Consider the following 25,398-nt stretch of genomic DNA (forward strand, 5'->3'; position numbering starts at 1 on the left):
ACAGCAGGTGATTCACAAATAACAAGTCCTAAGCTGCTTGTTGTCTTGTTTAAGGCTGGTTTGAACTATATCACTATTAATATGTCGGCATTGATGCCACAATACTTCGGTGATCGTTGAGGATAACAATGTTCACATATCACAAACCCATCTGTGTTTGCATCAGCAAATACTCCAGGCATAGTGTTCTCATTTTCTCTTTAAATTTGCGCAAAGAAACCCCTCTGTTTTTATGTGCTTGAATCATATACTTGTCTCGCAGCAACTATCATAAACGGGAATAAATGAATCGCGCTATCCGTGACTGCGAATTACTATCGCCAAAATGGTTCACATTGAAAAAGGCGGTCGTCGATGCTCGGCGAAATATCGGGAATGTTTTACAGCTTTAAACTTTTTCGGCGTATTCACGTTGCTTCGTCGATGCCATCGGTTTACAGTTGACTTAATTGACGATGAATGCCGAAAGAAAAACGCCGTCATATGGCTACAGAGTGTGAACCAGTCTTTACCAGCCAGTCTCAAAATCATGTTTCAATAGAGCCTTTTATGTGTGCTGTTATTTTGTAATAACAAAAGTATGCATTGTCTCCAATGAAAATCGTTATATGTCTATTTTGTCACAGATATTTCGGGGTGTACTATCCATGTACATGTAATATTCAGGTTATTTGAAATTGCCCTTTTTGATTAGCTCAATTATTGCATTTACATAAGCGAAAGCAAAACACTCCTATATATATGGATATATTCGACATAATAACCTCATGTGTTTGTTTGCTTGATAGTTTGCAAGAAGTTTGACTCAAATGAAAACTACTGTATATAATCTGTGGGTGCACTGTGTGAATTTTACTGAATTTGCTTATTGATTGGTACTCAATCTTTCTCAAAATGGTTCAAATTTATTAGCAGCAGTTAGAACTAAAAATAATAAATATATGTACAACACAAATTCTTTGCAACATTAATAAAAAAATATATATATTTGTAAATTTCTGCAATATCTTGGTATAAACTAATCAGCGCACAATAAATACTCACACTTCATTCGATTCAGCAATGTTGACAATATCAGTAGCATATTATATAATCCTATCAGGGCTACAAATGGGCGTTTCCACAACAAGGAAACACTACCGCTTTCTTAATAGTAGTTCATCCCAAATACTGGTGGGCCCAACAGACTTCCTCCAAATAGAACAGTTGCAGGATCCTCGAATTTTTATTTTACTCCAACCTTTCTGATTTAACCCATTTCGAACATAAGCATTTACCCAAATGTATTTTGTTATACATTTAGAGGTATATGCGGCAGAATCAATACCAAGGCAACTGGGTTCTTCATCACTAGAACAATAAATCTCATAAAAGTATTGTAGCTGTGTTGCACCGTCTTGATCTATCCTGGTCATAACTTGAACAGTATTGCCATTGAAATCTTTAGCAACTGGTGGCTGTGTCCATTCCTTTACGGTGTCGCAAACTGTTATACCTAAATGCTCTGTTGATCTCCTAGCTCGATGGTCACTTGTTCTGTTATGCTCATTTTCTTCTTCTGTTAGCCATGGCGAGTCTGTTGGTTTAGTCTTAGAAAACTTCACAAATGGTGACAGCTGGGTTGGATCGATTAGCTCTTGATTTATCTCGAGATTGTCGGTTGATAAAGAGGTAGTGCCTCTTGAAGATTTTTTATTGTGATAGTGCTTTTCTTTATGTTTATCTGAGTGTTTATGTGTTGGATGAGAATATGTCACAGCTAACATTGCCAAGATTAGGAGATAGCCTTCCTTGTGAGGTCGCATCTAAAATATATAAGAAATTTATTGTATAGATAAATCTAGATGATAACTTCGCTAGTTTCTAGAATGTTCTATGAGGCAATGAAGCCAAATAACAAGTAGAATTCTTCAGAATTTAAAGCGATAAAGATTACGTAAATCGCTAATTGATCAGCACCTGTTCTCACAACCCGGTTAACAAAACCGATCAATACCAATTTCAGGTTTATATGCCATGTAATTGGATACAATGATACTGGAAACTGCAAATCAATGGTGAATGGGTCTGGTAGTTAGTATCAAATTTATATTTATCACACAATATTTTGTATGCCAAGATACAAACTAAAATGTAAATAGGTTAGAAAGTACGCGTAAAGATCTAATCTCACAAAAATAGTTTACTAAAATACCCTTGCTTAATGACTAAGCACGCTAATGCATTCGACGATGCAGTAAAGATATGATAGATGATGTCAAATGTGCACTGGGTATAGTGTGATTATCAAATGCCAGCTTGTCTGCTATAGTTGAACCCTGCAAGAGTTGTTTGTGGTAATGGTTAGCTTTCAAGAAGCCGTTGTTGTGGTTTTGCCTATCTATTAGATGGTAAATGGGATTCCTGATGCCTGGCTCCAAGAAAACAACCGGTTTGTGCTGATACTGTACGACATATAATTTTCATACATATATCACCAAAATGTTTAGCATCATGGGTTTCATTAATCATAGAGATTAGCTGTGGTCTTTGATCATCCCAAACACGATACGTTAACTGTTACCACATGGTATTTTCAGGGCAGAACTGGATCACAAACCATGTTGGCAAGTACTGTGTTTTATCTACCCGCTTCAAAGAATTTTGGACTATTAACGTGGCTTTTCTGCAGCGGAAAAAATATTTACTGTTGTTGCATAACAAGAAAAAATGCTTAGCAAAATTGCTGAACCCCAAGACTGGCATCCTATACAATAATGAAAAGTTTTTATCTATTTAGACTTAGTAACTATTCTTACATATTTTTGGCATATTTGATTGGTCTTTCGGCTGAGGTGTGGGCTGCTACGGGGCAGTATTAAGAATTAGCCTAATCTTTGTGTGGAGACTCCCAAGATAGTCATAAGTTTAATTGATGTTGTTTAAATATCTATTCAAATTAATTCTTGTGCAAAAAGCTTGGTACTGAATAAATCATTTCAAGTGAATAAGACTGCAGCCTCTAGCTAACTATCCATTTAATGAAATTTATTTGGTCTGGCGCCAGGGGCCACTTGTTCTGAAAAGAGTGAGGTTAAACTAATTCAAAGGCATGATAGTCAACATCATGGTACACCTGCAACCTAAGCTATTGTAGGTAATTACACGAACAGCTTTCTGTGCTCATTAGCCGTAACGTCGAATGACGGTAGCTGATGGTGTAAAATATTTTGAATTCAGGACTATTTTTACCATGGAACATAATGCTTTTGCAAATGACATTAAATGCGGCCTAGCAATATAACAGTACAAATTAGGAGTTGTCATATTCTGCAAAGATTTGGACGTGTCAGCTCTTAACAGTCCAGACCCAATGCTAGCCATGAGACGAAAAGCTTTAAAAGATCATCAGATAATTGATTACTAAATATTAAAACAACCAAGTTATTGGGCATTAAACTGCGTTGATATTGTTAAACTAATGAACCAGGCTTTATAGAAGCTGTCATACTTTGCTAATATACTTATGCTTGGGATACATATAACAATGTAATTAGCTCAACTATCAACACTTGTATGTGATTGTTAGTGTGACATTGTTGTCTATTAGCTCCCAATAATTGCATAACCAATTGCAAGGATGCAGCCACGCATTGTGCTGATTGCCAAAAAGTTTTTGATAGCAGTTATAGTTTTTAGCAGGCAGATGACTTGTGTTATTCAGTTTTGGAAAAAGTGGTGGTTCCATGATCTGGCGGCATGCTTGACATCTAGCTTACCTTCTATTTTTAAGTTTCTTCGGTTGTTTTCAAACTATCTAACTTTCAGTAACTATAAAATTGTAACCATCAAATAATAAATATTCAACTTATGAAACGAACACAGTATGTATACTTAACAAATCACATTCCTAGAATGTTCTGTTACACACATTTTTTCTTGGCAAATACAGAATCGCTTACCTTTATTTTCCTCGATTTCGGTCAATTTTGTTATATCCTCATTCCATTAGAAATGCCTGTAAAGGTTCTGTCAATATCCAAGAGTTCTATCTTTCTAGTATTAAAACGGTATGTTGTATAAAGAATTGATTTGATGTATCTCTGAATTGGTTTGAAATCACCAAATGAAGCGCAAAGTGTATGCTTCAACAGGTAAAAAATGATAGCTACTAAGGCGGTCCAGCAAATAATGATGCTTCTTTTTAAGTTTGACTGACTATTTCAACGAATGCTTTCAGTTAGCAATGATAAATGTAGACAAGCTGGTTGCTATTGGCGGCTTGAGTTTGTGCCCTCCCTATTTATACATAACAACTCGAAGCTGATGAATAAGGTATACATTCTTGTACTTGACCAATCATATTTCAGCTTGCATCATCAGGTGACGTGGAGAGGCTATATACACACAGTTGTGACAGGAATAGTTATAAAACTGAATTATTTAGTAGCTGTGTGTTTGACTTTTTGATTAATTTGGTGTAGGCGGCGGTGGTCGCTGCTGATAATGCTGTCCGGAAGTTAGTAAACGCTAGACAAACTGATACTCTGTCAGTAAATCCACCTAACAAAAATTAGGACTCAAATAAACTACGCAGTTGCAAGTCCTCTTCTATCGATCAAGTTCATAAAGTATTCATTTCCATCTTGTGTGTTGCTAGATCTTGCGCTTTGCTAAACTTCCTGTCACGTATACAGCACAACATTCACACAATGACTTTCGTATGCTATTGAAACATTGTAATCAATATATATTTAGTCCTCCACACTACTCACCCTCATGAAGTAGAGTTATGCTAAAAAGTTTTCGGTTAACTATTTGGTTAGTTTGTATGCGTAGGAGGAGGGCTATGAATATTAGTCTTATGAGAATCCAAAATTTTGAGAGTAACTTTCAATCCAAAATATGGCCACTCATTCACCAAGTCAATTATGATAGTTGACATATTTTAATAAACATGGTGATGAAACCAGATGTTTTATACATTGAAGTCATATTCCTGTGAATATATGATATGTGAATTTAATGATTATGATGAGGATTTATTTAAGTTCTAAAACTAATGTTGTTGTGTTCCCATCAAAATCTTAAACATTTTAGTTTTCAATACAGCTGGCTGTGCAAAACTATTTGTTCTAATTGGTAATATGGCCGTGATTTTTGTGGATGTTTTAATTTTGAATGCAACGGGTATCGCATTACAATGCTTCTCAGATGCAACCTTTGGGTTCAGATTCTGTATTTTATTACTTAAATAACCTTCAGTTGGAGTAATCATGTTCAGCCTAAAGCATTATAGACCCATATTCATGAACTTAAAGAAATGGCTAGTTGATCTCCTGAAATTGTTTATATACTTTACTCAGCAGATTTATACAACATAAGCGGAGCTGATTTATTTGGATCATAGGCTGTTTTAGGTTAAATGTTCAACACCCATAAACAAATGGTTATCGGGCAGTCATAATAATTTCTTAAGTACTGTCCAATCACTGGCATCGAGCAAAGATGATTGGACTCTGAAATCTAGGATATCCTTGTATATTTTGACGGATGACTTTTCAGTACCGAAGTGTCTGCCAGTGTGACTAGCCACAAAGCATAAGTGTACGGGTAGGCCTACCACTTTACGGCTATCAAATGATAATCCTGCCTAATGTTTCTTCTAATAAAACACTTACTCACGTTAATCTTTTATGATAAAGATATTGCTAATTGCTATGTTTTTGCGTGCGTTATGTAATATACTTTGATTAATGATTGACAACACCCATTTGATGAAATGCAAAATTAAAACATTTAGCGTGAGACTGTATGTGTGTATTTGTTTATAAAGATTCCTTTTCTTTTTGAAGCACTATCATAGCGAAAAATATGCAGAATATAAAGATTATAACACTCTTATGGAAACTCAGTGGTTAGTTTGCATTTGTGGTGTGGCATATATTGCATTTGCAGTCATGATTGTACTAAATGTTTAAACATTTTTTGTTATTGGTTATTTTCAACACAAAGAAATTACTGTTTATTAAAATATTATTGGAATCATGTTTTGTTAATACAAATTCATATAGCCATTTCTGTTGCGTTATATTGGCTAACAATATTTGACTTACTTTGTTGCATTATATTGGCTGCTAAAATCATGAAAGCTACTCCTTATGAATTTAAATTTTTTGTGTTTGGACACTATATATACGAATGGATATGTTAATAGTATTAATAGTAAGATATTGTTCCCATAGTGTTGATAATCAAATGAAGCTGTTGAAGTTGGGCTATATAAGGACACTTTGTTTTCAGTTTTATTCTCAGCTGACAAAAGCATTAATCTAGTACACCAGTATGACTTTGATGGCCGCCGATTAAGTGCTTGATTCTCACCATATGCATTTATAATCGCTTCTGTCGATAAGTATTAATAGTCTCATATTATTATATATGTAAAATCAGATTGGCGTAAAGAATATATTCAGCAGTGTCCAGTCCTTACCTCAGTTAAAAAACCTATACCTAACCGAAAACCGTTTAGCATTCACATAAATAGAATCATTAATTAAATTGCAATAAAGGGATTTTAGTTACTTCTGAGTATTTGCACACGAAAAGAATTACCCAGCTATCTCTCAGATCTAAAACCCACTGTAGACATGTAATAAATGCTTAGATGCTATCACAGGATAGCTAGGAAAATCATTTACTTTTGCTCAGTGATATATAAGTGCATTGCTCTGAGACTGTTCCCTCATGTCAGCTTCATAGCTTCTTCATATAAATGGGTAGAATATATTTATGCTAAAACAGCTTTTACCACCCAAAAACGTGCAGTATTATGCGTCATTCTATTGAAGCTCCAGTGCTTCAAATCGAGCATGCTGGCTTGTAATGTCATACAAGATTACCTGAAGCTCTTCTAGCATTCAGTACTAGGAAATGCTAACTTATTCAACTGACCTCATGGCTGCCCTATATAACCATGCTATTTCCAGAATTACGTTCAATTATCTTACAATATTTTGTGTAATGATATTGGTCTTACATCATTTCTAGCGATTTATATCTCTCCTAGATATATAATATTACAATGATAAAGCTATCAAAAAGCAGCACACTTCTCAAATGATTAATTGTTGTATGCTACTGCTAAATCTGGCTATAAATGAGCTATGGGTAGGAAGATGATGATATTTTGAAACAATCTGTCATAATATGGGTGATTACTCCCTTACTGATTGATGCTGATGGAATGCGCTGATGCTTGCTTCAACTATGGGGCCATATCATGTAGATAGGAAGTGGAATGCCTGTAGGTTTATTTTAGTAATGTCACAATGTGTTTGGCAGCTTTAGAATTGTAATGAGTTCCAGCTTTTATAGGTCTATAAAATATACCTATAAAATGCTTACGCTGTAGCATATGGTTTTGTAACCTGTAACCTCTGTTGTTACAGGGCTAGTCTATTTCCTTTACATCAATATATCCTAGCTCATTCATTAAGTTATTTGACAAGTATGTGTCTTCTGATGCAACATCATCAATTCGTAAATACCATAATTTAAGCGGGAAATATTTTTATTGCTTACAGGCCAGAAGATGTCATCATGCCCATTAACACCATATCAAGTTTGTTTACTCTGGCTATTTTCAGGTAGGCCTACTTTGTGATTAAGATTGCCTTAGGTATAACCTATATGAAAGTATCTATAAAGACTATGACTCATAAGTGTCAGTCATATTTAGACATGTATACAGCAAAGGAATTTTTTGAGACAAAGAACACCACATTCTTTTCAGTTCATTCGATTTTTAAAGTTGTTCAGTTGGATACAGTTTCAAATTTTTTACATTGTCACAATTGCTGGGTTTCTTTATACACATTCCAGTACAAGTTAAGTTGTCACAGTGCTTAAAATAGTCAACCTTAATGACAATATCATAACATGCTATAATCATTTCATTAGGCTGATAACAAAAGACATGATGTCTTAGATGCTTAAAATTTGATCTGTTGACCACATTGTGTTTTTGTTATATATACAATGCTGCCATCATTTACATATTGTGCAGTTTCAACTAGATGGACCATTATTCAAGGGTTGCATTTCACATTCAAAAAATATGATTCTTAGTTGATTAGTCTAACGGTGGTTCCAGAATCTCTAAATTGTTTTGGCAAGATATGTTTTCTTATCCTTGTGAAGGTTACATTAGCTGCAGACCAATCAGAAAAATTGTCAATTTGCAGCCGTAACACCAATTTTCAATCATAACACCAGCTGCACATATTTTTATCTTGAAATGGACAGTAGCAGGTGATGGTTAGCATTGCTGAAGTGATTTAGAGTTTATTTAAGCCACTGCAAATGCATTAATTTGCTTCTGGTATACAGCATATGTAATAGGCACACAACTAATGTGTTGCAAGTAAGTTTTGTTACATCAACACTGAAATTATCAATATCCAGTCTTTGTATCATGAAGCATTCAGTCACATTATCTGACTGTATAGACTTTAGATATGACCTTAACAAATTTAATTATTTTTTTTCATCGCTTCATTACAAACAATATGCCAATTGTATTAATCATAAATATCTTAGTTGTGCTACTTTGCCAGTGGTATTTAGAGTTTTGTAGGTAGTTGATTCATACAATATACATTAACTGTTGAGATGGGACACCAGTTTTCCATTTATGGACTACGTATATGTTTTACATTGTTCATACCTTATCACAACATCACTATTCAACAGTATAATAGAATTGTATACTTGAAAGTCACAAAGTGTGAACTATGAATATTAGATGTAGTTGACTGTCATTTGCGTTAAAACTAAAGGTATGTTTGGAGTCATACACTTGAGTTACATGCTACGAATTTTTGAGCTTCAAAGTTGTGGTTTTGATTGTAGGAATGAGGAGGACGTATTTACATGATACGCAAGAGTGGTCGCACAACTCCCAATTGTTCGTAGCAGACTAGTTTACGTGCTACGAAGAAATTGTCGCCCAACCCCGCTCTTTTTATATTAGCCTGTTGCGCTTTTAGTTGCAGCGGGGCACATATTTTATATCGCGGCAGACACTACTAAAATGCGTGTAAGGTCAAATGTTAATGTCAAAAGGCTGGTGCTGTAAGGATGAAAATCCAACCTCACATCGCAAAGATTTGTGCAAAAATACGAATATTGATGTTTATATCCTATGCAGTACTTCGGTGTTGCTACGATGTTTTCAAACATACCCCCTTTTAAATGGAGGTTTGAATAGCTTCGAAGAATTAAATATGCGACGTTTGAAACCATTTACATGTTACGAAGATGAAAAATACAACCAAAATTTGTAGCGTGTAACACTAGTAATAGATTTCAGTTGGATCTATCAGACATTGAAAGGCTTATCTTTAATTACAGCTTTAACTTAATTTTTAGTGGCTGAGAAACTGCCAGTGGCTGACAGATGTTTAGACATTTTCATCATGTGCAAAGATTTGAAAAAGATTTTTCAGACAAAGCATTTGCGGGCCAACATTTGTACACTCTTCCTGGGAAATATTGCACTTAATCAGTTTTTAAACCTTCAAGTTGACAGTTAAGCACCAGTTATCAGTTATTTTCTTGTTACACCAAGCACTCCATTCATTGTTAGGTCCGTGATTATGTTGTTAACCTAGGTTCACTCAGTACAGTTCAAAAATTAAAATGCATATTAATCAATGAATCTGTTTCTGATGCTGAATAAAACAATGTACAGTTTATGAGGTAATCAGCAGCTGTGTTAGAAATTCTTATCTATGTGCCTTGGAGGAGAATTGAATTATGCATAATGTTGAAATTGGACCTACACGCAGAGTGTTGTTTCACAATTTTTAGGGTTAGCAAGTATATATTTCATATTGTCAAAATTTAATGCGCATTGCTAAGCAAAAAATTGCTATAAATTTACTAACTTGTCACTTCAAAACTAATGGCTTAAACCACTACTGTTCATCTGGAGGGTTGAACAAGTATAAGCAACCTGTAAAAATATGAATGGAATAAATTATTGAGTACTTCTAACAAATAGTCTGCTTTCTTAATTTTACATGTGCATTTGCAAGTCGAAGCTGTTAACATGTGAGCAATCTCCTGCAACATTGAATATGATTCTGGAAAGGGCAACAGTTAGCTGCTTATACCATGCCCTGTTTCATAACGATACTCACGCTGCAGTTGACTCTGTTCAATGTCTTGGTTGCATTAGATGCTTGCAATAGCATACATGTACTCGTGTTCCAATACTCTAAATACAAAACACTCATGTGCAATTGGTCTACATAACCTAAAAACAACAATAAGTTTACTGAATAAAAGGTTTGCTTATGATCACAGGATTATTTGATAACAATTGAAAGAAAAGAGTTTTTGATTCTCTCAAGACTAGGTGAAAAACTCAGTTGAGGAATCAGCAATTTTCAACATAGCAGCAAGTTTAGACGCTAGCAATTCCCAGTCTCAAGAAAGATGCAGTGCGTTGCTGAGCTTTATCACTATAACGCTGAAATTATTTAATACATATTTTTTGCAAACTTTATATGGATAGATTGGACTAATTAAAATATAAGTTTTTTCTGGTGTCGTTCTATCAAGGATTCTAGATGCCAAACTTCTGGAAGTGTTGCTGAAGAAACAGCTGTCATGTCTTCTGTCTGTTGTTAAAAATTTCAATTTTTGCTAATTACACAAATAAATTTTCTTTAGTTTGAATCTCTATAATCAAATAGCTTGATGGCATATAATCATATCAGATTGTGACTCAAGCAATTTTTAAAAAAAGTCGGTTTGGAGTGTGTGCAACATACAAAGCCTATTTAAAGTGTATCAACTTTCATTGATAGTTTTTGTTATGTTGCTCGTTTAACTCGTTGGCAAATTGGCTGATTCATGTTGATGTTTTTTTGTCCATATTTTAGCCTATATAAAAAAGTGGCATTATTGATAAATTTGTTAAAGTAACCTATTTCAGAGCAGTTTTTCCACATTATTACTCTGTAGAGCTGACAATGCTGTATGTACTTATATTTTTGAAGTCGATAAGGGATTGCTACACAGGCTGACAGTTATATTATCTATGCAGATATCATTATAGATACCACCTTGCTCAGCCCGTTTTTGACAGATCGAGTATTTTGATGTTTGCTTAGTGACCTTTTGCATTATTTGCATTTCATTGGCTAGTTATTTTGGTAAGGAACTCACTGTATGCAATTCAGTTACTTGAAGAGTGGGCATGTAATTATAAAAATAATTTGTGGCTAATAAAAATAGAAAGTGATAATTGGAAATAATCTTCAATGCATACATTATTAAAAAATAAAAAGCTTTCATAAATGTTTTAAACGATATTTAGTACCCAAACCAAAGAGCAACAGGTGTACCCTATAAGACTATAAGTATTCACAATGATTGCTCAATTGAAGACATCACAAATTAAAGTTGTGCAACCTTTGCAATCACTCAGCATGTAAGGACACTGTTTTGCGTAGCAATACACTAGGAAGTAGATGCACCCAATTTGCTTACTCCTAAGGTTTTTATATGGCTTCAATGTGATGTTTTTGCCCATCAATAGATTAAGGATACATCTTGTATTTAGCACAATGTTAGGTAGCAGTCCCGGACCTTTCTTGCCATCTCATGCGACAGCTTGAATTTTGCAGGGTTGGTAGACAGATTTAGTTTCAAGGTATGCGCAGCTCTGCTTCTTTGGCTTCTGTTCCTCAAAAATGGTGATTATTTTGCTAATAGGGTATTTTAGTGAAATACCCTATTAGCAAACCTTGCCTTTTACTTACCCCAAGTTCTAAAATGGTAAGTGCGATATATATTCACCATTCTGCTACTGGAACCACAGACTTTTATAATTTGGTGCGGCATGCAATTTGCTTGGTTCTCGATCTCTAATGCTGCTCCAGTTTTCCATTATTCCAAATATAGCATTTAGATGGCAACAAATTATCTTGCTTCTGCGCATGCTGTTAAAGTACTTGTGCTTAGCTCTCAGCGGCAGCTTGACTTCGCAATTTTTGATGCTGGTTCACCTTTGACAAGAAGTAGCATGCGCTCTACCAAGCCTATTATATCTTAGAGGTCTTAAGCAGATGATATGAAATCTTTGGCTTTTTACTTTTACTTTACTTTCACTTACTAAATATTAGCTTCAGCGAAGTTAGTCTTACTCAACTTATCCATAGCTGTGCTCTTTATCGGCATTATGATCGAGGAATGGTATACGCTAGTCACTCTATCCACCACTGTCGCTAAGATGCTCATTGAACACTATTTATATCTTTCTCTTGTCTACTCTGTAGGCCTATGGTAGTAGGTACCGGTCTTACTCAGTGTTCAAATACTTCAAATCTTTCACAAATCAGAGTTCAAACAAAAGGAAATAGAGAACCTTATGCTTCAAATGCTCAAGAAAAATTTGAAATGTGAATATCCGATGACGCTACAGTAGCCAAGTGCCGCCCTCTCGGCTCTCGCCAACTTCGGTACTCAGCCATTGCATGCCGACGTGTTTATTATAGTTTATACAACACTGACTGTATTTTGTGTTTTAAATAAAGTACCCACATACTAATTTATTTTTACAATTTTATAGTATAAACCCACAAGCTCTCTCTAGCTTTTTTATTTTATGCAAAAATCTGAGGCATCGAGGCGAGGGCACAAGTTGCTACAGAAAAGGTCATGCACTCTCCAACTTAGCCTTTTCTATTGATAGTGTATTTATAAGATATTTAGTGTACTTTATACACTACCTGCACTTTTGATGTGCAGATTAAGTTGTAAAAAATTTTTAAGATGTGTTTAAACGAATTAATTTTTTGTCTTAAAGCAGTGAATAAGTACTTCCTTTATTTGTAATGGGAAAATAATTTTAAACTGCGAACAAATCGCCGTTCAAATTACCTACTGGAACGGATTGTATCTAAAGCTGTAGCTTAAATTGTGGCTCCAACTGTATTTGATTGCTGCTATAACTGTCACTATACTGGCTTACTGCATACAGCTCCAACCAATCACGATTGATGACAAGTAGCTCAACCTGATCTCTGGCATGCGCATCAGCTATGGTCTTAAAGTTATAACACTTTCCATATATCCTCTTCTGCAAATCATTTTCTATAATCCAACTCACACAATATAGGTGTTCCTATTGTATAACCCTTCCTATAAGTCCTTTCGTGTTAGTTGTGCAAAGTTTATTTTATATACCATTTCTGATATCTCTGTTTTTATTAAAGTAATACTTTTAAAGCTAGAATTGAAAACTTTGCAACGTAGTTTTTAGTTAACAAAAAAACTTAGAATTCTTCAAACATGAGATGGTTAACCTCTAATTACATGGATATTAAATTTGTTGTCGAGCCAAACCATCATAAGAGTTTGTGGTCTGCAATAGATATTATGTTGTCATGAAGCCTAATGTAACTTGGTGCCTTAGTAACACAAATATTCTCTGAAAATTAATTAGATATAGGTTTATGGTATTTTTGTAGTTCATAGAGCACTGTGTTTATGTATAATTAGATATAGGTTTATGGTATTTTTGTAGTTCATAGAACACTGGTTTTACACTTGGTCATCACTAACATATGCTTTTAGTTTTCCTTCATATTATGAATATCCATCGAAACCGTTACACCGACCCTCAATTTTTTAATGATGTTATTTTTCTTACATCATAAACATAGTCCTACACCAGCTATATGTAGCAGCTGGGTTGTGGCAAGCCGTGTATCGCAAGTGACAATCATCATGCCTATAAACAAAATAATCAATGGAGGATGTCTTTAAGAGTTGGGGCAAATAATGAATTAAAGTTATTTTGATGAGATTACAAATAACTCACCCGTGTGATATCAATTGGACTTGAACTTCGTCGGAACTATGGTTTTAATTAGCTTATATAAAAAACATTCAGTTAAAACACGCCACCTTGTTTTCCAAGATGTACTCCAATGTGACTAAATTTAGTGAAAGGTAGATGACATTAGCTTGCAGATAAAAAGTGTTGATGTGTAAAACTATTATGCCTGCCTTATTTCAGAGCAAGCTTTCCAATAAATTACTGTTAAATTTTCACATACAAATTTAATCTTCTCCGATAGTGGCTTCTTGTGTTGAAGTCTTGCGTTGAAACAACTATAATAAGCATGCATTGTATTTCTTTAAATTTGTTACTAGCTCGCAAACCTGTTGATGAATACTCAAGGTAAATACAATATACCTGTAGCATTAAAAATGCATTATCTACAACTGTGTCACAAATTAAAAACTAGAACGCTCCACAAACTCAATAAAGTGATAATCGAAAGAAAAGAGGATTTCTTCATCACCTCACCTTTGTATTTAAGACAGGCAACCTGAGGTTAGCTTTGGTAATATGCGCAATAGACAGTGTTTCGGCAGGGTAATAATATAAATCCAAAGCTAGTCTAGCTTTAGCTTTATAAACTTTAAATTAATATAACTTGTGTAAATTTTTTATATCTAAAATTTTATATATTTGATTCTTGTCATGTCTAAACTTTCCACATTTCCTCTATTTTCTATGCATCACATTTGCTCATAAAACATATTCTTATAGTATGTGAACAAGGTAGAGACAAACTACGTGAAGAACTATGTTTTTACCAAGTTATTATTGTCAGTGCCTCAGAAAACTGCAGAGATTGTGCATGTACGTAGGCTATATCAGAAATTATTTTGCATGTTAAAAATACAATATTTTAAAGCTATCCTAGTTTAGTGTTGACTATTATGTATTATGTGTATAATATAGTATACCTTCTCTTGTCTACTCCCATTTTTAGCTGATTAAATTTTTAAAGTGTTTAAATTTGTTCTCACCTACGCTTGATGTGTTGAGGTCGTCATTCACATGCTAAGAATAGTTGAAGCATATCATTTACAAGTATGGAGGGGTAAAACAAACTATCACTGAGATAATGATCATGTTTAAAAATTATTCATCGTAAGCAGTCATGACTGATGAACACCATAGCAATTTCATGTCAGCTTGTGACCGAGGCCTTGAAGACATGAAGGTGAAGCATACGATGGAGGTAGTAGAAATTCTTGGAGTTATCTCACACTGGTTAATTGTATACGCAACTCCGCAATTTACAAACCTTGATATGTGTTTCCCATGGTCAATGAGGCTTCCTTGTTACAGAAAATGCTGTTTTGCTAAGCTTGAGTCAAAAGTTAGCAATTATGACTCTTGATCAGCCAAGCTTGTCAGCAATCTTTTCCATGTCTTTGAGGTAAGAATTGTGACTCAATCGAACATTGTACATAACTTGAAAGGAGTCTTAGTACGACAGCGTGTCTTTTTAGATTAGGCGTTTTATCAAACGCAAGGCTAGTCTAAAAAAACATGATGTCACAGTAAAGCTCCTATCAAATTATTTATAATACTCACGCCATTCAAGCGTATTAAACATTTATCTTTTGTGGTTTTTTAATAAAAATTGCAAGATATTGTATTACTTTTCACTGGCATCGAAAAGGTTTAGATGATATGAAATTAATCATTAGGTTCTTCCAAATCTAGGTACTGGAGTATCTTATTTGGTTCCAGAATTATGAGTCTATTGCGTTAATGCGCTCTTTTGATGTTTATACGTAGGTAAATTAGCAGCTTATGCTCATTACTGTTTTAGACTACAACAGCAGGGGTGGAAAGAAACCTTCATGGAAATTGTGTTGTCAAATGTACACTAAATATAGCATATCATGTACGCATGCCTAGAGGAAACTGATAAAAATTTGTTGTAATGACCACTCTCAAATCTTGCTGAGCTTAACGCTTAGGATATTTGGTTTGGTAGCCTGGCTAGCATTGAATCAATTGCACTCTCTCTATAATGAGAATTAATTAATTGGCAAGCCAATTAGCAAGTCAGTGTATAATCACAAAACGACTGTTTAGATTTGCTTTAAGTAATTCTCCTATAACAATTTTGTAAGCGCATTGAACCTTTCCTTAACCGTTACTTCTGCATAAGCAAGTGCTAGTTATACGTGATGCCTAATAACTAAGAGCCTTGAAAAGTTACACAATGAGCTATAATAACATAATGAATGTACACTAAAACATAGCGGGAGAGTGAATGAACGACTTTTACACTGGTCTAACTAGTAGAGATAACTAATCGTTTCCTTTTTCAGACTGGTAAGTAGAGTCTATGCAACTACATACTCTGGACAATTCCTAAAAAAGTTTTTCAGTTTTATTCATAACTTTTTCAACAATTTAAAAATGTGCTTGGATTTTGTGGGAGGTTTTGGTACCTGGTAAAGCATAAAAACGATTCGATTTTAGTAGAGGAACAGATTGTTGAACAAAGTTCATGGTTGAATGTCTAATGGGCAAGCATTTTTCTAAGTAGATATAACAAGACAACCAACTGCTGACTTTTGGGCAATGCTAAGGTCAGTTATAAGGCCTACTACTCATTTTTCCTTGCAAAATTCTACCATCTGCCTGGAGATTTTTATGTATGAATTTAATATACTACTTATATATATGTAAGCCCTCACGCTGTACTCGGTTAGTTGTCGAATAGTTCCAATGTAAGATTAATGTAGCCTGATTTGAGTTTGTTGTCATCGTGTTGCTATTATGTTGAAATATGTATGAATATGTAATATGAAATGTTGAAATATACTCGTGAAACTGGTTTCATCTTTGTAGTATGCTTACTGTAACTTCAAAGCTTGACGGTCTAAATAAAAACGCTGCCAAGTATAAAGTTTGCAAATCCCTTTTCGCATATGGATATATTGCAGATCAGTTTTTCTCTCACTCAGTTTATATCTTATTTAGTATATGACATCCTTTCTGTAATTCACTTTAAATCACTTAATATGTACATCACCTAATACATTCAAAGTGAAATGACTATTATCGTTGTTTTAGAATGCACGATGCATGTGATATCTACATTACCTATTTGTCGCCGCATACAATAACTATCATGCACTGCACATGCAGTAAGCAGTGTAGGCTATAATACAGTAGTTCAGCAAGTTGCCTTTCACTCAGTCTACACAGTGTGTAGTCTAGAATATGTTATCTCTATTTTAACATGTACAATTGCAACATACTTTGCTATGTTATCTCTATTTTAACATGTACAATTGCAACATACTTTGCTTCTCAAATTGGGGTGATATACTCTATACTACCCTACATACTAAAAATCTAATTTTTTAGTATGTAGAGTAGTATAGGGTATATCACCCCTCCTTTCATACATACAGATGTAGTGTATATCATAAATATACTCAACCAAATGATATGTTGTACATATTCTCTATATTGGTATATTCATTTTATACGGTAATATACTTCAGCACTCATCTAAAACATACAATGCTTGGTGCCCGCTTGGTGTAGGCTATATCTCTATTTGACTATGTATAACCACAGCATACACGGTTCAAATACATTTTATAGGATAAATTTTCTTATATTTCATGTAGTATGTATGTAAAGACGGTATAAAACCTTTTTAAACCTTACACGAAGCATCATTTTTAGACACTTGAACGTGTATGAGTTTTAAACCATGCGCTAGCTAAGTGTAATTATTGTTGCGCAGAGTTGAAGATGGTGGAGAAAGCTTGCAGTTGCTATTATTTTTCTATAGCTGCTGATATTGTATTTGGTTTTGATAAATAATAGATATGCCTTATCTAAGTATTAATTTGCATCACACCTAAATGTTGTGTGAATTGAAAAAAAGGGAAATCAATGTTTTTGCATGAAATCTGGTGGTTACTATATTAAACTGAGCAAACATTTTTCGAGTCATAAGGCATTTATCATGGCTTGTCTGCGAGTTGATGCGTGCAATGTACTATTTTCTCATAATTTTTTTTGCCATTTTAAGGTGTAGACATAAAATTGAGGTCATTTATGTTTAAGTTATAATGCAGTTGAATCATTTAATAGGCTGACTAGTGGTTTGTATATCTCTCATGATCATGAATTATTAATGATTCTGTGACGTGCTCTACTAAACCTGATGGCCTATGTGCTAGTCAATTTTGCAGATGACATGCAATCGAGTTCCATTTTGCAACATACTAATAATAGTTGCATAAAACTTAAAACCCTTGTACTGCGAACTGAAGTTGTCTGTTTTTATGTGCTCATACAAAGAAGGCGAGTTAATGATAATTATAGTAGTAGTTGTTAGCGGAGTTACATAAATGACAAAGACACTCCTAATCAATACTATTGTATTTGTTAGGCGACAGCCACGCAGTCTCTTGTCTCGTCATATCATGCAAGCAATCAGTTCGGGTTTGGTATTCCACTACAGACACAGCTCTGGCTAGTTTGGTGAGTGGTGTACTGATAATACTGTCTCTCATCGCTTTACGGTTCTAGATTCAAACACTCAAGTATGTTACTGGTTAACTAATGTTGATACAGGAGTTTGTAAGGCACCGATCTGTTCTTTCATCTATATTGTTACCTAGCATTGAACTACGTGATTTGGTGAGCAAAACCTGGGTTGCTTAGGTAGCTTAAAGTTGCCTAGTTGAATTACAAATCATATTAGCATTACTAATGACTGTGAGAAGTGAGGTTTTAAGGTGAATGGCAGTGCAATTACAAGGCGCAGACTAGCGCATGAAGCCGTTCTATGTCAAACCCGTTTATGTATGTAAACATGAATAGCCAATTGATTAAACTGGGTGGTGATATTTATTAGAGTGGCACACATTTATCTACAGTGGCACATAATTCAAACCGTGACAGTAAATACAGGAGGTACCTGAAACCAAGGAATATATTAATAATCTGCTTTATAAGGGTATTAACATCGTGATCATTAGTTAGGTAACTCGCTAGCAAACCAAACATAATTGACAATACGTAAATTGCAAATGTTGTGAATATTAAAATGTATTTGAAAAACTATTTATTTCTCACATACTTTTTCGATGATTTTGCATGGCAACTTCTGGAATAGATTGCTGTGTCAGTATCATTGAAAGGTGCATCTTTGATGTTGCAGAAAATTTCATCACTTTCTATTTTTAGATATAATAATTTGAAAAGTATCGCGCTCCCTTTCTTGTCAGCAAATATTGCAAAGCAGATTGACGTAAATCCCGCAGTTCTGCTTACCGTGTATCACATGAACTAGTATGCTTTAGCGAAAGATATGTTGTTATGAGCTTTACAATACTAGCCAATGATAAGAAGTAGGTTTTACCAATTCACTGTTGTCATAAAACCTATCCTCTTCTTTAGCATATTTGCAACAGTTTCCTTGATACTGTAAGCATCAAATGATGGAGATAATTATTGATCCTGGTGCGTCTTCTTTTTATGTAAGGCTACTTTCCATAGTATACGGTGACCACACTTGATTTTCAGAAATAATTATGTAGAATCTCTGCTCAATCTTATATACATTCCTCTCGAGATTTGAGGTGAAAGAATTCTATTCCTTAATGACTGTCTCTATTCTCAATAACACCTATCTCTCGCTTTACTGAGAGCTAACTTTTTGAGTAAAGCATATTTTAGTACAGCGGCTAAATATCTAGGTTTTTCTGTGACCTTGTTATCATTATGAGCGTGCCGTTGTCAAGCAGTCATGCCGATTGTGTCTTATTCGGTTTTATAATTGACATCACTTTGTTTCATATTGTAATTCTGTGGATTAATCGCCAAGTTCTGTTACCAGAAAATTTCAACTTAACTTGTTACTGACCCAGTTGCAATAAAACAATACCATTAGTGCATTAACTGCTAGACATTTCTTTGCATCTGCAGTTGCTAGCATAATATGTCAAAACTTTCAAATTTAAATGTCTTTCATAATTACAAGTTTAGTCTTTCTTTCTTCAAAACACGCCCAAATATTCAAAATAATGATTCTTTTGTGCTGCAAATAATTACTATTAGACTATGGTCTTTTATGCTTATCATCAAATTAACTTATAGAATAGTATTTTTTTAGAAAACCCTTGCTAAGTAAGCTAGGGTGCTTGCGCAATATATAGTCGGTTTAGCCATATTTGTTATTTGACATCTAAATTTACAAAAAGTTCATGTATTGAAAGGATGTATTGAAATCAACAAATTAATTAGTCTCATATTAGTCATAATTTTAACCTCGTATATACCATCTACCTAATCAATATAGTTAGAAAATTAAGATGCTGCTTGCAGAATAGTTTGTCCAATATTTGGCTTTAACTTATCAAGTGTGCTTTAACGGACATTTTGTACTGTACTAATATCAAGTGTTATGCATGCAGCAATCAATAGGTTTGTTATATGTTGACTGAAGTCTGTTTTGTCACATTATACCACAACTTGTCTCACAAGCTGATAACTCATACCATCCATGTCTTTATGATTTTAGAGGTGTTCAATATAGTTCAGAGCATCAAGTTTATATAGATATACTTTTTCGTATGCTGATTTATGTTAAAGCCAATTTTAGGCTTGCCTCCCTTGGTCTGCCTTTTATGTTATTATTGGTGCGAATGCCAATGAATACACACATCTTCAGTTGCATGCGTAATACCTCTTAAAGATCATATAAAGTGAAGAATAGGAGATTTGTATATGCTGTTTTTGCAATATTTAACAAGTTTCTTAAAAACAGACTTAATATGTAAGTTATGTTCTGAATTGAAGAGTAGGCTATTGGCCATGTTGATAAGACGCATCACGCGGTAGACTTACTTTTCATAGTGAAGTTCACTATGGTGAGATAACAGCCCCCACAGTTATATTTGTTATAAAATTTGTTTTCGGTACCTTAAAGAGCGATCACCAAAATCCATGGTTAAAAGAAAACTGTGGTAATAATGCTTTGCTCATAACATTAAGATGTTTTAGTTAGTTAAAGAGAAAGATGTTTTAGTTAGTTAAAGAGAGTCAACTGTGTAACTATAATGAAAATAGTTCACAGTTTTCATCAACCATGCCGAACGATTAGAAATTGTCTTGTAAAAATGCAGTAGTCAGTTTTTAATAAATTTTACCTAAATATGTAGACATTGTCGTTTTAACACATCCTTCTAATGCCTGTAATTCATTCACTTGAAACTATTTGATTGGCCAAGCTTGTCTAATAAGCAATGAGAATTGCTTAGAAAAAAACTGTACCAACGCGAGTTGTTTCAGTGAGTGACTACAATATTGTTGTACGAAAATGGGTCATTTAGCCATAAATCCAATCAAGGCATAGTAACAACGAATACTTGGTTTCCAATCTTGTCATTAACTATGTGTCATTTTTATTATTTGAGAAAAGTTTCTGATAAGCTAGCATCTCGTACAAACTCTTTCGATATACAGTCAGCATAATGCCTAAGGAACAAATAGCTGTTTACTCGTCACATTGTCTTGTCCTGAAACTCTCTCACTTGCGCAGCAGAAGTGAGACAGTCAGTTGCTGTTCACATTTTGCCCCATGAATGCTTTTTTAGTGATTATGACTAGACTGGGTTGTATTTAGTACAATAAAAACTTCAATGAAATGCAAACTACTATTGGTCGTTTGTTGGTCAAAACCTCAATCAACCTTCTTATCAGTATACAAAAATATATTTAGATAATGAATCAAAATATGTCACAGCTCTTGATATATATGTAAACACTTCTCATAGTTTTTACCCCGATGTTTGAAATTATGTGTCGGTCTTACTTATTCTTGCTTCTACTCTAATCGGTTGGGTAAATCTTGTCCAAACTTATATCAAAACAATATCTTATGAATGGCAGTCTAGTGACACATATATCAGATGCCCTACTTGTCTTTTGTAAAACAGCCAAGAAAACTGATAATAATGTACCAGTAATATGTTGAATTGGTAGTAAGATTTTTGAGTGTAACTACTAATTGATGTAGTAGTATTATATTTTCTAAGTTAAATATTAACTACTTCATCTAACGTTGAACTCCGATAACCTTCAGCACACTCCCTTCAGTCGTGATAATGATTTGCCAGTGCAATGCCAGTACCATTCAAGATGGAGACATCTCTATTCTTATTCTTTGACAAAATTAAACCTGACTCAATTTACTTTTTAATGCATTTGAAATTCTGGGTTTGTGTGAAGAACACTTTATAATGCATTTGGTAGGCGGCTTGCACACCTAAAATCATGCTAGATATCTCTGTGAGATACCTACTCTTGAAGACCTCATTCTAAATGCTGCTGATTTATGAAAACATCGACTGGATTAGGCTATAGGTCACTGTACACAACCTTTTATAAAGCTATTTCTCTAGGAACACGAGTTCGCAGATTATATACCTAATTACACATCTATTCATATTAAGGGAATTGCTTAGAAAATAGTGTGCACAACCTATTTGGAAACGTATATACCTGATTTACAAAGTGGTCATGTCTGATGCCTTAGAAATATTACTTTATACAACAATTAAAACTTTCTACTATGAATCTAACAGCTCGCTAAATTCAATCATCAGGTATCCGCTGAGTCTCAAGTTAGTTTTATTACTCAACCTTGTGAATTTCCTTTCCCAATACTCATTCAATCTAAAAGTGCTTAGAGATTGCATTCATTATCATTGTATAAAATTATTACACGCATCAGTAAAGTGTCAGTTGTATCCTGTAGCAGTAGCAGCTGTGACCTGCCTATTTGTCGAGTATTACCAGGTTACGTAGCTGTACTGAACTTCCTATCTATGAATGAGGTATGGCCTACCAATCATTCAATCAGGAGCTTCATGTCATTGAGTTTAGGTTTGCTTAAAGGCCTGTAGTTATATAACAAACCAGTTGTACGTTGACCAAGATGCTGATCAAACATAATTTTAAGAGCTAGCTGGAACACCGATTCAATCTGTGTATAACAGCATTACTCATGTTTCGCTGTCTACTGGCCAGTAGGTTCTTCCTCTGTTACTAAGTATCACTATTGTGACTGGTATGGTTTATTCTTAAGTAGTGCTATGAGCATGTGCACAGGTGTTTTAGAAGGTGATCTGCATATATGTTTATCTCTGCTATACTCTAGGTATTGTACAGGCTGCGAGAGACTTCCTTCGCTGGCATAAAGTAAAAAACAGAACCAATAATCGCATCCATTTTTCATACTAGTTTAGAATAATTAACATTAATATAAATCTTATTCATTCTATGCTCTAGAAAGCAAATTTGTTTACCTTTCTTTGTCATTTTTAAGAAACATTAGCCGCTTGCTTGAGTTACAGCTATTTTCATTTTAGTAATTGGCAAAATAGAATGGACACGGTTAACCTTGGCATTTCATTTGGCAATGATGTTCTAAAGATCGCCACTAGTATTCACGGGTAAAACTACCAAGAACGGTATAGAAAAACCCTGACCTTGCAGATATCATCCATTGAAGAATATCCAGTGCTATTCAGCCCAATTACTGGTGTAATCTACTTTGCTCTTCTGGTGATACTGCTGGAAGTCAAACCAGTACTACCAGTAATGTCATTGCATTAAACCCAAGGGGCATTCATAGTTTATAGAAATAGTGTTACTATTTAGAGACTAGTGCTAAAGTTCTGTTGTTTAATACTTAAAATATCAGGCATCTTACTAGCACCATTTTGTCTGCAGCGCATTTGACACAAGACAGTTCAAATTTCCTACTGTTAAAATAGCATTCGAACATTGGTTTTAGAACAAAATGATCTAAAAATAGTGAACAGTTCAATAGGTAATGCCAGCTAAGCCCACTAGTTCAAAGAGTCAATAATTCAAGAATGTCTAGTGTGAACATCTTATAGCGATCTTATCGTAATATGCATCAGCTACATTTGCGTTTAGTCTCTACAGAGATTCTTGTGAATGATACAGATCAATAATGCAAGCATCATATGCTGCCACTACAAAGCCAGCAATAAGTCAATGATCAGAAAGTGGTTATAAAAGATAGGAAATATATCCGTGGCTTAATAGCGTACATCTAGTTGCTTATCTGCTGGACTGGCTAGTTAATCTACCCTAGTTAGTAAGCATTGATGATGCACGCATTCGCTTGTACAGATCGAAGCTTATTGTGGAATTTGGTGTGTAAAAATCATATTAATAATTGACCACTACTTACTAGTGATGTATTACTTTGTAAATATACTAGCTGTGCTACCCGGCATTGCCCGGGTATTAAGAGTCAGCTTATTAACAATGAGAGGTAATGAAAGTTGCCTTCCACTTGCTTTTAACCTGGCACATTGACAATGGATAATTTGAGTAAGCTTACTAATAAGAGCTACACTTCTTATGAGGTTACGTCATCACTTTGCGTCGGGGCTGAACGCGGCAGCCTATTTTCTCTCACAAACGACATATATCGCCACCTAGTGAATTTATCAAGCTTTGTGGCATAGTAAGGCGTCGGACTAGTGGGCGGGAGGTTCCAACGTCAAATCTTCTGCTTCACGGATTCTTTATTTCAACATTTTTGTAGCTATAGCTGGACATATACAACGCCGACAAACTGCGAAATATATATATAGATTGTGCTATATATTCGAAGCATAGATCATCAAAAATGGCTGGTCCGGTTGCGATTTTTTTTTCAACTGCTTGATTCACATTCTTGACAGCCATTTTTTTGATGTCCACATTTTTAATATTAGGTAAATAGTGATTGGCACAGTGTAGTTCAAACAGATAAATTCATTTGGGAGGTTCTTGTAAATAATTTATGATGATGTCAAATTCAAAATGTTTTAAAGAAAACTAGACTACATACATCTGTCGAACTACGTCGTAACATTCACATTGTGAAATGTGAATGCCTTAAATAAAAGCATGATTTTACTTACACCATTTCAACTTCTGTGATTTGGGCACCACTTGAACAAGCTATTATGGCCTCAGTTGCAAATTACGGGACTGTTTTTCAGTTTTTGACGAATGACTTTAAGCAGGTTACGAGTAATTGTCACTTTAAAATTTCTTTCATTATGTTGAATTTTAACTCCACATAGATATGTAAAAAGAATTGATGCACTTATGGTTTAGCCTTGGCATATTTGTGGATACAATTATCTTGATTAGACCAAATCAAACTTGAAAAGTCCAAAAATATTACTTATATTTTTATAATTTTGAATAGCGCAAAAGACTTATTTGCATATTTTGGTCAACTCCAACTCGTCATCAGTACCAAGATTTTCCGAAAGCCAGTTTGTCACTAAACATGTTCACCTGCTGGTCACATAAGCAGCATGGATTTTTGAAACGTCTGCCCTATCCAATAATAACTTATGAGAATGTACTAAGCTATTCTTTTCATCATCGTTATGCCTATTTGACAAGTGTTTGCCTCAGATTGCTTGCACGTTTTTAAAAATGCTGCTGCCTTTTGA

General features: G+C 34.4%; 1 protein-coding gene across 1 annotated transcript; it reads right to left on the reverse strand.

The window, feature by feature from the left end:
* Nucleotides 1-897: 897 nt before the first annotated feature.
* On the reverse strand, nucleotides 898-4,188 carry LOC137404429 (venom nerve growth factor-like). The gene is made up of 2 exons (XM_068090627.1): nucleotides 3,942-4,188; nucleotides 898-1,805 (listed from the first exon to the last, which is right to left on the reverse strand). Exon 2 carries the CDS (start codon nucleotides 1,803-1,805, stop codon nucleotides 1,137-1,139), a length of 669 nt encoding a protein of 222 aa, XP_067946728.1. The 5' UTR covers nucleotides 3,942-4,188; the 3' UTR covers nucleotides 898-1,136.
* Nucleotides 4,189-25,398: the final 21,210 nt, after the last annotated feature.

The sequence above is a fragment of the Watersipora subatra genome, chromosome 9, assembly GCF_963576615.1.
Source record: "Watersipora subatra chromosome 9, tzWatSuba1.1, whole genome shotgun sequence".
Lineage (NCBI taxonomy): Eukaryota > Metazoa > Bryozoa > Gymnolaemata > Cheilostomatida > Watersiporidae > Watersipora > Watersipora subatra.